Source organism: Cystoisospora suis, assembly GCF_002600585.1.
Source record: "Cystoisospora suis strain Wien I chromosome Unknown contig_2743, whole genome shotgun sequence".
NCBI lineage: Eukaryota > Apicomplexa > Conoidasida > Eucoccidiorida > Sarcocystidae > Cystoisospora > Cystoisospora suis.
Window position 1 is genome coordinate 21,569 of NW_027155539.1, and position 18,781 is coordinate 40,349.

At 54.6% G+C, this 18,781-nt stretch overlaps 5 protein-coding genes across 5 annotated transcripts in view; 4 read left to right on the forward strand and 1 right to left on the reverse strand.

Moving 5' to 3' along the window:
• Positions 1–3,616, reverse strand: part of CSUI_005662 (cgmp-dependent protein kinase) — a gene marked incomplete at its 3' end in the record, with an annotated part of 24,627 nt that extends 21,011 nt beyond the window's left edge. The window contains exon 1 of the mRNA XM_068065832.1: positions 252–3,616. Within this exon, the coding sequence (XP_067922183.1) occupies positions 252–298 (47 nt within the window). The 5' untranslated portion in view covers positions 299–3,616. The remainder of the gene's footprint in view (positions 1–251) is intronic.
• A 334-nt stretch (positions 3,617–3,950) lies between these two features.
• CSUI_005663 (uncharacterized protein) lies at positions 3,951–4,548 on the forward strand (the record flags this gene model as incomplete). Its single annotated transcript, XM_068065833.1, has 1 exon — positions 3,951–4,548. A coding segment is annotated over one exon (291 nt), but the record flags the coding sequence as incomplete, so codon positions are not given.
• Positions 4,549–4,635: 87 nt separating this feature from the next.
• On the forward strand, positions 4,636–5,068 carry CSUI_005664 (uncharacterized protein; the record flags this gene model as incomplete). The annotated part of the gene is made up of 1 exon (XM_068065834.1): positions 4,636–5,068. A coding segment is annotated over one exon (192 nt), but the record flags the coding sequence as incomplete, so codon positions are not given.
• Positions 5,069–5,262: 194 nt separating this feature from the next.
• Positions 5,263–5,821, forward strand: CSUI_005665 (uncharacterized protein). The gene has a single exon (XM_068065835.1). It carries the CDS (start codon positions 5,316–5,318, stop codon positions 5,568–5,570), a length of 255 nt encoding a protein of 84 aa, XP_067922186.1. The 5' UTR covers positions 5,263–5,315; the 3' UTR covers positions 5,571–5,821.
• A 6,550-nt stretch (positions 5,822–12,371) lies between these two features.
• CSUI_005666 (phosphoglycerate mutase family protein) lies at positions 12,372–18,686 on the forward strand (the record flags this gene model as incomplete). The annotated part of the gene is made up of 3 exons (XM_068065836.1): positions 12,372–15,242; positions 16,281–18,059; positions 18,306–18,686. Coding segments are annotated over 3 exons (5,031 nt in total), but the record flags the coding sequence as incomplete, so codon positions are not given.
• Positions 18,687–18,781: the final 95 nt, after the last annotated feature.

Sequence of the window (18,781 nt, forward strand, 5' to 3'; positions counted from 1 at the left end):
AGATAGATAGATAGATGGAGTAAAGATAGATTAAGGATAGATAGATAGATCAAAGATCGATACATAGATGGATACCGATGTGTCTCTTTGATGCCTGGGTTTCTTTCGTTTGAGTAGAGAACGGCAGACTTCTTTTACTTTCCATGCAACATGAAGTGTATATACACCTGCTTCATTATTTTTCACAAGTTTCTATAGAGAAGATACGAGAGAAGAAAGAAAGAGAGAAAAAGAGAGAGAGTGGGGCTTACTGAGAGACCCGAGTAGCGTTGGTATGTTTTGAAACACACGTGCCCATCTTTTTAGCCAAGGGTGGGGATGCAGTTGAATCAAACGTCCTCCGTTGAAGAAGACGAGAAAGAAATTCTACGCATGTCTTCTACCTTTCTTTATGATCAGTCGAGAAGACAGAGAAAGGAAGAAGAAAAAGAAGAGGAGAAATGAGGTAGGTGTCTACACAGATAATAGACATGGAGGGTGAATGGGTAAGTAGAGTAGTGCAACGACAAGAATCTCGAATACAGATAAATCCAGATAGACAGAGAGATGTCTTCTTCTTCTTCACTAGGTCATCTTCTTCTTTCTTCTCTTCTTCTTCCTCTGTTTCTCCTGTCTCTCTTCTCTCTTGGATTGCGAGAGTGAAGAGGAAGAACCTTCTTAGGACGGCTCTACACCCCTGCGCATACGACGGTGTGTGATATAGACACTATAATAGACATGGCTGATTCCCGCGCCCTGCGGATCGAGTCTTCTCCCCCTACTGCGAAGTAGGAGACGTGGGCACGTACATACAGGTCTCTACTCCTCTATAGATGTATGAAAGAATGAAGGAATAGAGAAGATGTATACAAGAGAAGAACAAAAAAGACCTTAAGAGATGTAAAAGAGTTAAAAGAGAAGAAAGAGACTGCTTTTTGACCAATCTCTCTCTTAGCCAGACAACCTCCCTACATACTGCCCGCCACCCCAAGTCAGCAAGAAGACGTCGAAGGAGCGAAGAGAAGAAGAGGAGGAGGGGTGGAGGGGGGGGAGGAGAAGAAGCGAGAAGGAAATAGAAGAACGAGAGAATGCCGTGTACGATGAGAACGAAAGTGTTTGATTGAGGTGTGGAGGGCAGAAGAATGAAAAGAGAAGAAAGAAACAAAGTAGAGACAGAGGGACAGAGAGAGAATGAACAAGAATAATGAGGAATGAACGATGTGGCAAAACCGAGTACGATGAGGGTGAAGGGAAGAAGAAGGAGAAAAAAGAGAAAGAAGACAAGACTCCGAACCTTTCAATGATAGAAACCGAGTTTGTGGAGATCACGAAAGAGAGCCATCAACATCCCCCACTTCTCATGAGTCTCCTCTTCATTCCCCAAGTGCTTACCATCTCAGACAAGACAGGGACTGCGATGACCAACCGAAGGAGCACTCTTCAAGAGGCAACAGAGACGGAGCTCAATCAAAAGGTTGAACCTTCAGGTGTACATACATCATACATACACCACCACGCGAACACCAACAGAAAGAAACAGAAAAACGATAATAAAAGGAGAGATATGAACTCTCCTCCTCTCTCGCTGGTCGATGGAGACGCACCGATAGACTCTCGAAGAGAAGGAAGATGGTGGGTGTTCTTCTTTTCCGAGGTAAGACAGAGAGGTCATGGACCCCAAAAAAGACAGAGACAAGAAAGAAACGACGAAGGAAGAAAGGAAAGTAATGTGGATTGAAAAGCGCTGGGAAGGCAAGGAAAGGTTGATTAATGAAGGGAAGAAAGGCGCCGAAAAGAAGGCAAGGAAAAGAGAAGAAAGAAGAGAAAAAAGAAAGAGAGAAAGACAAAGAAGGAGGGGAAATGATGACGATCACACCGAAGTCCCCTGTCCCTCGAACAGCGAGCAAGACGTCCTCTCAGCGTTGTGACTTCGATTTTTCTTTCCTTCTTTCTTCTTGATCCGTTTCTCTTCTTCTTATTGGGTTATCGATCATCTATGTCTCTGGATCGATCGAATTCTTTCGCTTTTTATTGTCTTCCACGAAGAAGAAAGGGGAAGATCACTGGAATAAGCAAAAGAAGAAAAAGAGTTAGGTCATCGGTCGAGGGAGAGTCTTTCACCTCTCTACTTCACCCACGCCATCATCTAACTCCCCCTTCGTTTCTTTTTTTTCGAGAATCTCGCAATCCAGGAGTTCGGATGAACCGAGGACGAGAGAGAGAGATGCAGCAGCACGGGAGAAGAGAAGAAGGAGGAAAAGGAGAGGATTCAGGAGCAGCACATCATTGGGACAAAGAAAAGGGAGAAGAAAGAAAAAAGATGAAGGAATAATGGGAAAAGAACCTGGGGGCAAGAAAGAAGAACGCTGAAAATCCAGCAGTCCTCCCGTTAATCAATCGATAGCAAGGGGTGTGGCAGTCTATCATAAGAAAGCCTTTAGACGATCATAAGAAGAATCTTCTTTATCGCTATCATGCTCTCTTGAAATCTTTCACCAACTACCTCCGACTTAAGACTAGGACTCGATAAACATCAACAAATCCCAAACTACCGCGTTATTTTTTACTAGGAACGGGTGCGATTCCTATCTTATTCTTAGGATGATGTAGGAGGCGAGAACAGAAAGATCATCTGAAGCTTTTCATGGTTGGAGGTAACTGTTTCCTCGAGTCACTCTATCACTATCTCTCTTTCTCTCTGTTTTCCGAGATCGACCGTTTGTTCCTTGTTCCTTTTCTCCCTCCCGCGATTTCATGTCATTTTGACTTCTTGGGTGTTTTTTCACACCCCTCGCTGAGGAAAAGGAGAAAGGAAGAAAGAAATAATGAAGGAAAGAGAGAAAGAAACGGTGACGAAGAGAGAGAACGGGAGTCAGTCACATCATCATTTGTGCATCGTCGCAGCGGGTGGGAAGGAAGGAAAGAAGGACGGAAGGGAAGAGGAAGAAGAAGCATCCATCAGAAAGGAAAAGGCGACAACTTCAAAAGGAAAGACCATGGACAAAAGAACGAAAGGACCAAATCGGTATAGATAGGAAAACAATAGAACGAAGAAGAAAACTAGATAGATATAAAGAGACAAAGAAGAGAAGACGACGACTGCTCTAGATGCAACAGAAGAAGAACCAAACACACCCCTCGAGCGCGGCTCCCCGGCGGTTCTGCTGTTGCAGCATGGAGCTTTTCTCGATTTCTCTCCTCTTCTACACCCCACCGCCGCTTTTCAAGCTAGAAACGAGAAAGCGGAAAGCTTCTCATTCTTCAAACTTACTAAAGAAGGACACCGCTTCTTCAACAGGATGATCGCTTATGTCCTAAAACATTAAATAGCTAACGTATCAGTCAAGCGAGTGAGTGGCTCTATTTTCCCTTTTCGTATCAGAACAAGTACGAGTACGTAAGCAGGGGTGGTGGTGGTCGTGGGTTTTATGGGTGAAGGACGGATGAATGAACGACGACCAGCAGCAGCAGCACGCGGTAGACGACGAGACTGCTTTCAGGGAGAAAGGTAAGGCTCATCGAAGAGAATATGAAGGAGGTTATGGATAGAGAGAATCTTCTCCTCCTACAGATAGAAATGGGATAAGGATACCCAATGGGTGAAGGTACCATCATCCTGGCTACCGGTCTGCTTCCTTCCTATGTTCATACAAGAAAGGAGGAAGCAAGAAAGCTTGGGAGAGAAAAGGCTCAACTCTCAGGACACGCGGGAATACACACCGGGCGCCATGCGTCAAAGGCTTCTCCCTTTTTCGAGTTGTCGTGGTGGTGAGGAGCCATTTGAGGGGCCGATGAATGACGTTCACACAACATTATTGCTGGAATCAGGGGCTTTTCTTCCATTATAAGCCGATGAGGATGTCGCAATGCTGTAGCTGTTTGCTTCTCTCCCATCAGCAAGACTAAGCGGGATAAGAGTTTATGAGGACTTAAGTTTACTCTCGCACACGAACCCCCGCCGAGCTTTCTGTAGGTGCTTCTGGAAAGGGTGGAGACACTCTGGGAAAGAGTCACGCCATTGCTTTATTTCAACAGCGAGCTGAGGAAGAGAGCTGGTCCTTTCTGGAGTTTCCCCGGGTTCCACTTTCGGACTAGGAACAAGAAGTCGTTGAATGCCGGAATCAATATATTCACAAGGAGCGCGAGCATGACAGAACTGAATAGAGAGATCAGAAACGGTAGAAAAACCGGTGAGCTTGACTGGGACAGGAGACCGGTTGGCCCCGTGATCAGGTCGGCCGCGCATGAGAGATTGCCGGAGTGATTTTGTGGTGTCGGCGCGAAGTTGCGTGTTACTTCGTGGCGCGCGTATCTGAGTTTATCCTAGAACGCAGTCATCCATACTCCTTTCTGTACGATGTTTTTTTAGCTCGCGGAAGTCTGTGCAACTGTCATGGACATTTCTCTAAATCAAACACACCAGTTTCGACACCCCTGAGCAGGCACGTTCGTGGGCGAGTGCGCCTCGTACGGGGCCACCTTCAGGTTTTCAACGCGTGGTGAGGGCACGCAAGTAAGAATGCGCCTGGGCATGTTTTCCGGAGAGCCATGCGTTCGGAGAGCAGCCCTTGCGGCTTGAGGGTCTACACTCACAAGAACAAACCACATCCGACATTTCAGGTTGTTGCAGCTGCTACACCAGCAACTTCCCTGGAAGAGGGACTGTGGGCAGTTTCTTCTATTCCTTTCCCCTTCTAAAATTCACCGGAACTCTCCCCGGGGGAGAAACCACTCACCTGGGGGTGGAGTCCGACAAGCGGCGGCTAGCGAAGGAGATTTCTCTGAGCGTTCAGCTGGGGACATGCTTCGAGACACCTCCGTGTTCGTGTACCTAAGTACATCCACCTAGCAAAAAGCCTGGCACACAAGCGACTCTGGTTTCGAGGTCCTGTGATCTTGCCGCCTCGGGTCACATATAGAGAACTCCCCCGTGCTGGACAAGCACGAGCAGCGATGAAAGGGTCACTAGAGACAATCACAGTAAACAGCCACGACCAGCGATGACGGGGCGAACACTTGGGCCAAATTCCTGGATCAAAAGAGGACCAAGTAGCGATACACTGACAGTATTGTTGGGACTGGATTCAAGCCTCCCCAAAGCATCCTGCCAACGCAGGAGATGAGTGCGCGTCTTCGCTGCGGCACCGCAGGACGCCACCGAAGTGAGTAGACATGGGAGGGAACGTACTCAAGCATCAGCAAGGAAGATGACAACTGTATCGATCCGAGTTCCCAGCGCTAGCGAAATTTCTTCGAGTCGTCTCGATGCGGCAAAAAAGTTGGGTTTAGGGCCTACGGTTGAGCCCGGACCGGCACCTCGCGAAACAAAAGGATCTATGTATGCGACCCCTCCAAGACCTCCCACAACAGCAGAGGAAGGAAGTTTCAGGAGTGTATCTGATTATTTATCCATGTATCCATCTATTTGTGGCCGATGGTGTAACGCCCTCGCTGCGACTCTGCGCCGCCGCCCTGTATGCCGTGCCGTGAGTGCCGCACCGCCTACTGAGTGCCGTGTCGTTGAACCACCGCCGGTGAGCCGACTACGGCGCGTCTCGCTCCGTACGGTAAACGTGTCGTGCCTTTCATGAACAGACTGGATCAGCTTCACTTAAGTTCTTGCGCCAACCTTTACAATCGCTGTCCTGTAACGAGGCCACCTTAAATACTGCCATCAACTTATATTGCGCCTCACCTGCCGCAGTAGGACCGGAAGAATTTCTCTGGTATGGCAAGGCTGGGACTGGCCGGTGTTCGTTCAAAAGTTTCGGTCGACACAGTCCCGCTGAGGGTCCCCCGGGAGAAGCCGCATCTGCGTCAAAGACCAGTTCGTACTCTCGCGTGTTTTGAACTGGGCAGAACAAATATTCTTCCTTCATTCTCAGGCTTCTGGCCATTGAAGTACTTCGCTTCAGCTGCAGAAATTCAGTTCTCAGAGACTCCTCTCGGGAAGTTCTCTGTGTGGCTGCCCCGTCGTACCCAGAAACTCAGCATATGATTCAGTTTCTGTTTAACGTCCTCCAAGCGAACACAACTGGTGATTAACGAAGCGCAAATTCAGCCGTACAAAAAACCTTCAGCCTTATCCCCGGACTTCCGCGAAATCATAGGTCCGTCTAAACCCCCGGGAAAATGACAAGCAGTCCGGACTTGCTCGTCCAAGACCGCGGCCTCGGTGAAGTCAGGACTCCTCTTAGATCCTCGGGTTTTCCCAGAGAAATTCTGTCAGGAGCCGGGACTCCTCATCCGAAGGGCCATTGAGCTTTTTGCTTTCTTGGCCTCAACCTCAGGCGAAGACGTGACCGCATCTCTCCCTGGCTTAACAAGTCTTCTACAGTATACTCTCTTGTCACGGGCCGGTCAGCCGCAGCGCCGTGCGAAAAGCACTCCTGGAACTGCCGGACTTACCTCTGGCTCACCGAAGCCCGTACAACGGGAACGCTCATCACGCAGGCTTGCGCCACAACGCTGTGCTTCTTCACCCGGTGCAGCTATAGACAAGAAAAACAAGCAAGCCCCGTTCTTAAGAACTGGGGTGGACGTCAACAGCCGCGTACGTTTCGACCCGCGAAAGCAGCAACTATCTCCCGTCGAGGTTCAGGGCGTTTAGCCTCTTCCTTGGCGCGTGGCACAGAAACATTGAGAGACGCATCGTCGTCCTTGACAGCCACCGTCGCTATTTCTCGACACGCGACGCACATACGGATTTTTGTTGGCTAGTTATGTGGGTCCGCCAGCTGGAGTTGGTTTGGTGAGGAAACACTCCAGCCTGACTGGTTGCCAACCGCAACGGCGGGTGTCACTAGTCGCTGCCGCTATAGTACCATGATCGTCCCGGGGCGTGGCTACGGAAAACCATGCACATTCTAGTGCTGCTGGTGCAGCGGTCTTCAGCGCTATGTGGCAATACTACAGCAGGCGACGCCGCAGTCCCGTGCTGAGTAAAAGGGCACTACAGCTTAATTCAGAGCAAAGCGCAGGCCACTAGGAACGCCGTTCTGCGACGCTATCCGTTCACGTAGTCGTGCGGTTCGTCCGTAAGAGCTGGCACAAGGACTTGAAGTGTTCAGATCTCTTCGCTCATCGCCTCGGACTCACAATGTAAGCACCACTGAGCTTCAGCGGCTGTCCGTCCCCGGCGGTTCGCGCAGCAGCACGCACACTACATAACCTGAGGAGACGGGCACGAACGCGCTGACCCCACAACTGATAAACATGGCGTGAAGCGCATATGGTGTCGAATGCCCTCACTTCTCAGAACGCGAGCGGCGGTACGGAGCCGCATGCAAGCTTGAGCGCATCACAGTAGGGAATTACCTTATGATGCGACCGATCCAGTAGGCGCAAGCGGTTGTGTTCAGCAGTCGAAGGAACGGCCAACGTGGTGGGTAGCAGGTATCTGCCCGAAGACATTTTATCGTGGGATTAGAAGCGATGAGGCCATCGTGCCGGGTGGTGGTTTGCTCCCATGTGCGCGTGCAAAACTAATTATCTCTTCAGCACCTGGCCGCTGTCCACCAGCCTGGTCCGGAGGCGGAGGTTGCGGTCAGCGCGTAAGTCTGGTGGACCAATGGGCGGGCCACCGGAGAGCGCACCGGTGCGCGCAGTTGTTCCATGGTAAAAGCAGCTTTATGGCACTGTTTTCTTCCGCCAGGAACCCATATCTCTGCGGCTCGTAGACAGGTGGTTTCGCTACCAAAGACGTTTTGCTGTCCTCGACAAGACGCCGGCAGGCACACTGTTGAGGCCGGTGGCCCACTGTACTCCGAACCACCATGGCGTGACGGCAGGGTTGCATTAGTCGGGTAGGCGAAAAAAAAGCAAGCTGTTCGTTTTTCAGTGGGTGGCGTCTGCAGTCCCTGTACTGCACAGTGATAAGCGTTCTGAGTTTTCTCCACGTTTTCGGGCCGGTCCGGTACACTCCCGGTGGAGGTGCGTGTGTGGACGCGTCTCTTTGTTGTGTGTCCGTGGCTCGCAAAGTCAAACGTCGTGGGTTTCCTGGCTGAAAAAATCTTCTTTCTGTTGTTATAGAGTGTCCCATTCCCCCCCCTCTCGAAATAGATGGGTCTTCCAGTTGACTGGTCCGAGTCTGTGCACTGCCGGTATGACGGTGGTCATGGAGCAAGGACAGAAGGTTTCGTCTCCTGTGCCAAGTCTTCGCGGAGCGGTTACTGGTGTCGCTGCTCCGGACGTCCCGCTCACTGACAGTGAGCCTTACGTGGGGGCAGCAACTCGGACAAACGCAGATGGACGCCTGCCACCAGGGGGTGGTCGGGCCGTGCAGTCTCGCACGAGCGCGGACAAAAGAATACAGCCTCTGTCACAGAGTGCGCGCGCCGCTGAGTCCTGGGGAGGGCTGGCTTACGCTCCGATACCAGGTCCACAGTATGCTCAGTCAACTCCTGCAACCCCTTTGTCATACAACTCCGGCCGCTGGCGACGCGACCTTGGGGAGAGTGTGGGTCGCGACGTAACATTGTGCGGAACTGCGACTAGTCAGAGTAATTCGTCACAGCAGGAGCCTCCACCTAAAGGCGTGTGGGCGCAGGGGCCTGGAAAAGACGATGGTGACAACCCGTCACAAGCGTTGGGGAGGATCGGGGCGAGAGTCTCGTCTTTTTCTCTCAGGCCAGGTGCGCCCCTGGAGAACAACTCTCTCGGCCCAGGACATTACGTGCGCAGGAACGGAAGTACAGGAAATCTCGATGGGCTTCACGCCGCTCGACTTGAGAAGGTATCCCAGCTCGCGACCGCACCTGGGGCCCCGAGGCCGCCACGGGTGCTCGGCGGCACACAACCTGTGTACACCCCAGAGTTCCGGCGGAGCTCACACTCACACAGGGTTTTCACAGGACGGCCTCCGTTGACAGGGAGAGAGCCCTTTGGCAGAGGCCGTTGCGGAGGTGCGACCATGGGCGTGGCGGGGCTGATTTCCTCAGTTACTGTTTCATCGGGGGGGACAGCGGCCAGTGCAAACCGAGCGCTTCAGCCGTCGTGGACCCTCTACAGGAAGCCTCTCACAGGAGCGGCGAATGGATCCTCTGATTGCCTACCCAGCACGCTTGTAGATGGAAATCGAGGTTCCTCTCTCGCACATGCCAAGGGGAACAGCGCCCCAGCTCAAAACACTCCTAACGTGCTTACCGGCATGCGTGTGTCCTCCGAAATTGGAACGCACACACGACAGCTTTGGGGTCGAGGAGTTCCTCCGAAGAATGGCTCCGAGATTTTTACGGAGGAGACGAAAGGGACAACTGCTCCACCCGGTTTGACGGCGGCCGAAGCGGACGAGGCTTTCCTAACGTTACTCAGGCACCAGCGCGAAAGCCGGACTCGACGTCGCGCACAGCCCCCGACAGAGTCCGATCTGACTTCCCAGAGAATTTTGTTTTGCCGCCACGAGGTTTCCTCCAGTTCTTGGAGACCGGTGCCCTACGAGGCTCGTGCTGAAGACCGCCTTCTCAAAGGCCTTCCAACGTCGGCGACGGATTTGGCGCGAGGCCCGGGTGTCGGTGCCGCCGATGAGGGCGGCGGAGCTTTCTCTGGCCGATCCCGAGGAGACAGGGCGAACACCGAACGAAGCGACTTGCTCCGTCCTCAAGCATCAGACCAGGTACCAGGTGTGTCAGGAGTGGAGAAGCCAAATGGCGCCTTAACATGCCTCAGCAAACTGCGACCGCGGGAGAACCGTTCAGGGTCGTGGCAGTCCCGCAGGGTGGGGGAAAGGCCCCAGCCTCTTACTGGAGGCCGCCTGCATGGCGAAGTGATAAAATCTACGGATCCGGCTGTTTCGAATGACAGCGGTGGTGCTCTTCTGTCCCGAGCAGGCGCCATGGCAGGTTCGCAAGTGAAACCAGACCCAGACACCTGGGCATTTTCGAAGCAACGTATGGATGGAGAGATTGGTCAACGGACCCGTCAGGTGACTAGAGCGACTGCTTCTAGCCGCGTTAACTTCACGCGACGAGTCTACGCTGGAGGGCAAGCAGTCTGGTTTACTCCAGGTTCCGATCGCTTACCCATACGGACGCTCCCAGTAAATGCGCAGCGCGTCTGTGGTCGCGATGACTCGTGGCTACCGAAACGGCAGTCGCTCACTTCGGTTGTGTCTACCAACCGAGCGTATCCCAGAGAAAAGAATACGAAGACGGTTCGCAATAGTAACGCCGTAGTCCCGGGAGGCGGGCGCGCAGCTCCAAGGGGACCTGCGCGGGATGCATCTGGTAAGCTGCCTCAGTTTCGGTCAACGGATACTCCGCAACCATCAAGCGCATTTTCTTCCCCGAAGTCACCTTGTCGCCGGTTACCGGGTGGCAGAGCGGCGCTCAGTCTCACGGCTGGCACATCCCCGGAGCAGAACCGCCGGCAAGACAAGAGTGGTCAAGAGTACCGTACCTTTATTTTAAGGTCGATCTTACGACGGGCGAGAGCATTACACCCCAAGGCTACGCACTTGAAGGTCTTCTTGCTCAATCATGGTACCACTGATACAGCCCTTGGTCAGAGTCATAGCCATTCTGGCATCGTGTCGGGGATTGATGGGAAAGCCGAGCTATTGAAAGAGGAAGCTCAGGGTGACCGACTGATGTCGACGTTCCGCTCAGACAGTGGTCCCGCAGACTCAGAGTTCCTTCAGCTTGTGGGCGGTCGTCATGCAATCTCGCCTTCGTTGTGCGAATGCAGGGGACAGCAGTTCCGTCATCAGGCATCAACTGAATTCCCAACCGGCCTCAGCTCGGAGGTAACCGGGAGCCCCGGGGTGCTATCTGTCCTTGACGGCGTAAGTGTGGGCAATTCTCCGAGCTGGGGATCCACTGACTATGTACGGCTGCACCCCACGGCCGACAAATCCGTGGAGAGAAGCGGGCTCTCTGGGCTGCGCAGATCTGCCTGCGTGGCTTTAAATGCCGAAGGCTGCAGACAAGCCGTTGCGGCAGCGAAACTCCTGCGCGACGTCCGCTTCACTATGATCTACTGCAGCGATGATGCGCCATGCCAGGTATGAGAAAACAAGTGATGGCCTCTTGTCAGCGAGCTATCACCTACAAGAGCAACGGTTGTGAGCAGACCCCGAGTATCCGCGATGCTTTGGTGCAGTTAGGCGTCGACATAGAGAGCATCCAAACCAAGGCCTGATCCGTACTGTAATGCAGCTGATGGGGGAAATGCCCGCTACACTGTGTGTTTCTGCAAAGCCGATAGTGTCTACGCGTACATGATTGAAGGAAGTTCCGCTCCCTGAAGGCGCACGCGGTTGCGCGGGGCTTAACTAGCTGGAATCCGGTCAGCATCATTGCCGTGCGCTCCCCGAATTAGCGTGCCGACGAGCCAGTCAAGTTGATGTAGCAGCTGTCGCGGTGGCGGGAGACGCCTATCTCGCCTTCTAGCTCTCACCAAGTGCGCACAGCAACGGAGCAGCGGGCAGGTGGGAGATTGTCCCCCCCTCCCCCTCAAAAGCGTACCCGAACTGTCGTGTGAACATCAGTAGTGTGGACGATTGAAGGGAGCTGAGTCACAGTTGCGCCGTACACCGACTCAGGCCTCCAAGGGTCGGGAAGGAGGACCAAGGGAGTGGTCGTGGTTTCAATCCTCGTGCTGGCAAACATTGGTGCCGTGGTGATGTCCCGAGCGTGTAGGAAATGAAGAGCATGATTCTTACGTTGAACCGCCACAGTCCCTATGTGGATGACTGCCGTCTGAACGATAGGGACAGAGGCGAGCTCGCTGGCCTATCCAACACGGATTTCGTAAAGCGGGCGAATCGGGCGGGCTGCACAAAGGAAACATTCCGTCCTCGAGGTGAGTGCCTGAGAAACGGGTATTCTCGTTCGTCGGTAAGGTATCCGAACCCTCTAACGATCTGCATACATCTGTATTCTGGGAAGCGCACTGCAGCTCTAGTCTTGCCGAGGTACCACCTTCGGCCGCAGGACAGAAAGGCTCTGGTCGCTGTATGCTTCCGAGTGTGTCAACTGATGAAGTACTGAGAAATTCCCCGAAAATCCATGCGTGCCACGGTTGCAGGCTTGTAAGCTGTTTCCACATTCGGTGTGGTGCGCAGTTCGCTTCGGCATGTGGATGTCATGCTGACAGGGGAGTATGCGAGCTTCCGTCCGTGCAGATCCCTTCACTAGGGATTCTTTCGTGCACCCTCGGGAGGCGGGGAGATGTGAGGGGTGTGAGGGTACAATTTTTCTGAAGCGTGTGGACGGCGTCGGAGAGCACTGTGTGAGGGTCGGTAGTCAGCTGCTTCGGAGACGCTGTCCTCCGGACTGAAGCTATCTGCTCGGACGCGGCAAGGGCAAGGCTCTTGCGAAGACATCGGCTCTTACGCAAGGGCCAGGTAGGACGCTGCAAGTCGGTAGCCTGCGCTCCTGTAAGTGTTTGCAGGCGGAGAGAGTCTTGAGGACGTACGAGAGCGTGCGGTGGTTTTCTTTGTGGAAGCTCTTGTGGGAGAGTTTCTCCTGTCCGTTGATCTGCGGGACTTCGTTGCGGAAGCTGCGGCTGACGAGCGCCGAGCTGTGGCAGTCGCGAACAGACTGGCACCTTCACCTGACAACGCCGGTGTGCCAGGAAGCTCGCGCTCACCCGCGCAGCTAAGCGAACCTTCCCTTCCGTGTGCCAACAACGTGGAAGCGCAAGAAGGGGTGTCGAATTCGAAGCTAGGGCCGTCTAACCATACCACGTCTCCTGCACAGGCACTTTTTTCCTTGCAAAGCGAGAGGGAAGACACAAAGGCCTACCCCCGACAGCAGCGAGCTTTCGGAGACGGAATCGCTGAAATGTCGAACGACGTCAAGGACGCGGTGAGCTCCGGCGTCGGGACTGAACAGGAGATGAACCGGAGGCACCTCGTCGCTCAGTCAGATCTAGCCGTGGATGATCCGGCTCGACAGGAAAGAGAAATGCGCCTTGACAAGTGGATTGGACGTCCAGCTAAGGTATTAGCTGGTAGTGATGAAATGACTGACTCTTCGTTATCGTTCTTGTCCCCATCTGTAAACCTGGTGTTCGGTGGGACCTTGGACGTCGCTGTGGAGGCGCCCTCAGCAGCGAGTACCGCGGTAGCTACAGATGCTAAGACACGAGGCTTCGCATCTCTTTTTAGTCTGGATGTCACTGGATCTGACTGCAGCTCGTCTAGTGCCTCTGCAGAAGAAAGAAACCCCAGTCTGGAATCCGACAGCAGCCCTAGGAGAGCAACAGAGAGTAACGGCGTCGGAGTTAGTCATCGTCCGCCCGCCAGCCAAGTTTCTGACCCGGTATCAATGAGGGCTAGCGCAGTTGAAGAATGCGAGGCTGATTGGCACTGTCAGTCCGAGCATGTTACGCTGGCGAACATAGAGATGTCAGTAGCCAGCGCGGATGACGATGAGAACGACGGCGACGTCACCACGGTTTCCTCACCAAGCGCGCGGGGGTCATATACACTAGTGAAACCTACCATTCAGGGCGCGTCGGTGTCCCCCATCCTGTCCGCCCCGGGTCCCGTACACAAGGGACAAACGTCTGTCTTGCCAGAGAATCATCCTTTGAGGGAAGCTGCGGACAGTCATAGCAACGACTCTCTTCAGAGTAGCCCTACAACGCACAGCACTGCGGCCTTGTTTTCGGTGACCTCGGTGTCAGGGCCGGTGACTGACGGTCTTCAAGAGTTGCACGCGCCTGGCACAGGGTCGCACACCCATGTGACAAGCAGCTATGACGCCCCTCTCCCGGCTGGTTTCTCAGCTTCGTTCTCCGAAGCTGCCTCCGAGGACGGTGTGCGAGAGGGCGGGGCAGCGCCCGCTGGAGGGAGGAGGCCGAAGAGGCGAAGGCGGCGAAAAGGGAAGTCTCAGACGGGTGGCGACGTGGACGATGACGGCGGTCCCCGTGACGCAGCTGGCCAGAACGCGACGACCAGGAAGAAGAGTGGGTCATGGTTTCCTCCGGCTGTGGGAGAGATGCAAGTGACGCAGCGATCAGGTGGTGTGCAGACAGAAGCTGCACGCGAGGCGTCGCACACCGCTGACCACTTGGAAGAGATGGAGTTTGCCAGTGTCGCATCATGTGGCGCGTCAACAGTATACCAAGACGGCGTGGCGATGGCAGACGAGGCAGAAGACGATCCGGGGCGCGCACGCTGCTGTGTAGGACCTGTTGTGCAAATGCCGTTTTCAGACGGAGAAGCAGAGCCAAACACACGCTACCACGGAGCAACCTCCCCAGGCACACGCAGTGACTGTGATGGAGAAAAAGTGTATTCTACGGCACGGAGAAAACGACGGGGAGCCTCAGCAGTCGGTACGTGTCTACGCAGTGGCTGGTCAGCGGCCCAGGCAAGGAGCGAAGGGACAGGAACATGTCTGCGTTACAGTAAGGCGCAGCTACCTCATCCTCAGCCAAGCCTTTCTTTCGATGCGAAAGTCACCTCAGACTCCGGGTGGCTTCGCCTGAAAAGCAGCAGCGGGTTTTGTCGCGAAGAGGAGTACTGGAGTCTCTTCGCTCATTCCCGGTTCGGACAAGGCGAGGAGGAGGACGAAGTAGTCCAGTCTTTGCGGAGGTCGCAACAGGCCAGGAAGAGAGTTGAGATCGGGGGCCCGCTTTCACCGGTCACCTCGTCTGACGGAGAAAACAAACATAGCAGAAACTGTTATCCTACAGGTGACGCGTGCCATCGCGCACAGACAGATAATCTGTGTCGCCCCTCCGTTCAAGTTAAGGATCTACGTCTTCCATTCACTCTCTGCAAGCTTCCAGACAAAACATCGGGAAGTTTTCTGTCGGCAGAGAGGAGAGCAGAGTTTACGAAGTTTATTTTTTTCGAGAACTCACCGGACAGGCTCCCCCTCACCGAAGAAGAAACCGGTGTAGACCAGGGGTCAACCAGTTGCATGACTAAGTCTTCGGGCCCGGCGGCCAGCAGTGGCACTGACAAACAGTCCGAGCATCAGCAGAGCCAAGGACAGGAAATGTTGGTGACCAGCCAGGTCACGGACACAGAAAGCAGAAAGCCCGAACCGAAGATGGGAATCCTTTGTCGCTCCGCGCACGAGACGCCAGAAGAGTACGGCAGCGTGGGTGTGAGGAGTTCCGCAGCGGGCGTGTGCGACAGCGTCAGAACTCCCACTTCGAAACAACGCAACTGGGTGTGGCCAGCACTCCAGGAAGGCGAGCGCGTTCAGCGGGAAAGGCGGCGAAGCGGGCCATGCGGCAGCACTCTACCACACAGAGCCGGACATGGAACGGCATGCGAACTGGGGGGAGGAAGCCATGTAAGGCTGGTACGTTGCCGCCACAGTCAACAACACAGCTGGCGTACATCAGATTCTGGGCACGACTACCCCGTAAGGAAGGGATCAGGAGACGAGACAGCAACGCGGAGAAATCGAGCCAGGTCCGTTGGTGCGACCGAGCCACCTGGGTGGCAAGAGGCTGCCAGTGAAGACAGTGGGGCTTTGGCGCAGGAGCAGTCGATGACAGCCGACCGAGAACCCAGAATGAAGCCTAACAGGACCGAAGTGGTTGAAGCGGACGCTGGCATGGGTCCAGTCAGTTTAACGTTGTCGAACACGGGCAAATACAGGAGGTCTTCGCACGTTGCAACGGCGTCCCGAAGGGCGTCCAGCTCTCCACCACGGTTAGCTTGGCCTGATCCGGAACACGGAACCCCGCAACCGGCTTCACCTGTGGGCGACACCCGGGTAGCGCCACTCCGTCGCAACCGGACGGATCGCTTCACCCACGGCGTTCCCACCTCTGCACCGCGGGCCACCAGCGAAGCAACGGAAGCTGACCTCTCAAACAGGAACGGGGCTCCGGCCCACATACTAGAAACAAGGCTCGGGGGCTCTTCGGTGAGTCAAGACCGGCGCAGATTGGCGGCCGTGCTGCCGCGGCCTACTTTGCTCAGGCGAGAGTCGGGCAGTCGCAAAAGCACTTCGGCAGGACTTCTGATGCACGCCGGAGCAGGCCGATTCCCGAGGCGGAGGGTTGGCCCGTACGGCGGCACCGACGGACGTCACGAGGGCAAGAAGAAAGGGGTAGGTGGGGCGCGAGTGCACGATGAGCGTCCCTCGGCTGGTGAGTCTACTGACTTGGTTTCAAAAAACGCGAGGACTGAGAGGAGGGGGTTCAGCAGGCCCCCTTGCGACCTCCTGGAGACAAAGGGTAAACAGAGAAAGCGTTGCGAGTCTGCTCCAGTCCAGGGGAGCTCTCACGGTTGGAAGACCGCCGGTGCGAGCAGCAAAGGGGAACGGGGGTTCAGGGCTCTTGTGGAGGACGGGAACTGCGAAGCAACTTGTCGGGTGTACTGCGTACAGATGACAAACACGAAGGTCCGAGGTGGGCACATGGAAATCGACTGTGTTGGCGCGGAAGCGTCTTTGCTGGATGCATGCGAACATACAGAAGGGCGAGTGGGGGGCAGAACAGCAGAACCAGAAGACCAGGGCTCCTGTCACCCCGAGTGGCGAATGAATGGGGATGCGAGCAGCGACGATGGGCGCGCGTCGTTATCAAACCGGGAAAGGCGCGGTATCCCAGGAGAAAAGAGAGACCACCCGTTGGTCCTACACAACAGAAGACGCAGCTTCTCTTGGTCTGCCGGTGGCCAAGGTTTTACCGAAGTGTCGTGGAGTTGCAGCACCCGAGTTCCACCCGAAACACACTCAGTTACGTTTACTGTCACCCTGTCTGCAACAAACAGAGGGCCGCCACAAGCACCGAGTGAAGATCCGGCATTCTGGACATCCCTCAGCTTTCCACAAGGAGTACGTACGCCCAGCTGTACAAGCGAATTGCGCGCGCAGAGCAACGCGGCGGCCAGCACCAATAGAAAACATCGGTCGCGAGCAGCAAGTGCAGACGCCATCATGGGGAGTCATGTGATCGCACTGTTTTCTGAGACGCAGGCACGGGATCCGGATGTCACTCAGCTGGAAGACGAAGCGGCGGACAGCCCCCAGATTCAGCTACTGTCTCACCGCCGATGTCGTGCAGAGTTAGTGACCGAGAATGTTCGGCGCTTGTTTTCGAGTAGGAAGCGGCACCACCGAAGTGTGCAACCTGGCCATGGCAGGACAGAGGGAGGACCGCAGGAAATGCCTTGTCCAAGCGGTGACGGATCCCTCAAATTACCAGTCATTTTCGCAGGATTGTTGCATCTAGTATCTGGCTTCGCGAGAACCTGCATGCCAGTTGCGGGCGCCCCAGCGCGCCGAGCTGATGAAGGCCTGTCAGAATGTACCGGCTCTCGCAGCACGGTGGCAGCTGAATCATGTCAGCATTTCGCTGGCCTGAGAGCGCAGCCTTGCTTGCAAGTTCAAGACAGCCAGCTGCTATTGCCACAGGGCGGACATGCCACCGGAGAGCGGGAACGCCTTCCACCCGCTGTTGTGCAGTCAGGGGACGAGTCTCTTCAGGAGAATGCACGTAATTCGTTTGCGGCGCCGGCATCCTGTACTCTCCCGGATACGGCTATGCTTGCGAATCCGAGCGTTAACCCCCTGTGTATGTGGAGCCTAGGCCTGCTTCGCGTCCTTGGTAAAAAATGCAAAGAGTGGAGCGAGTCCTGTGTAACGTCCTTACTAGGCCGTCCGCGTAAGTCGAAGCACACACAGAAAACGCAGACGAGTGACGGCCTCAGTGTAATGGGCAGTCGCGTGAGCGTCATGACCGATACCGGAGAAAACCACGCCGCCAGCGCGCACTGCGGCGCGCTTACTGACCCAGCCAGATGCTTGACTGAGCGAGGTGAGGGTGCCGTCGCAGAGAGCGTGAAAGATGGGCCTGCTTCCTCGTCCCTTGGTGGTAGAAGCGAGGAGACCCATCCCCCCGTTAGAGGCCGAGTCCTTCATCTGATGAAAAAGACTGTGACCCAGTGTGTGGCAGCCACTCTGCAGAACGTTCATGGCAGGGACGTCGCGGCCGTCACTGGAGATGCAAGAGGGCCAGGAACACCAGCGCCCGTATTAGGGATGGCTGATGAAAGCTACTCGCGTGCAGAGGGCGGACAGGACAAGCAGCCAATGCAGGGCGAACGCTCAGCTGGATCAGTGTTGGTGATCACGCACGAATGCGTGATCCGAGAACTGCTGCAGGTAGGGTGAACACGGGGTTTTCACCATTCGCGACAAGTGTAGAGTACTGACCACGTGTGGCTCCACGTTCATGGTGGGAGTCCCTAAGACGGTAGCAGAGGTGGACACTGAACGGCGCGGAGACTCGGGGAGATTCCTCCACGGTGTCAGAGCATCTGTTGACTGGTAGTCCAAATCTCGTCGTGAAGACGGAATTGATACTATAATAAAAGTAGCTGACACGTGCGCGTGTGACTTCGAGCTCAGGCGTTGTGCGGGAGACGATTCGGTAACACCATCAAAGCAGGGAGCATTACAGTTCTGGACGTGTACACGAGAAGAAGTGGCAACGAAAGCCTGAGAACATCGATTCCAAGTCGAAACACAAAAGCATGGTCGTGGCTCACTGGATACGCGAGTGAGTCGGAGGTTCGTGAAGGGAGTGACCAAGAAGAGAAAAAAACGAGTGTCGAGATGACAGTCGAAGAAAGCGATCTGGATGTGGATATCGAGCCTAGTGAGCTGCACGTCCTGGGACTACCATACAAAAGTGCACAACTTTTTGCGTCAGACGAGAGGGTAGAGGCAGTGGACGCCCTTCTTTCGAGGGTGAACTGCCGTGTTGAAGTGTTCAACAAGAGAGAGTGAACCCGTATCGTGACCTGGATCAGACCGACCTTAGATTCAAACCAAGAACGAACAAGTGTGATTTTTATCCAAGTACTGTCAGCGAGAAATCGATA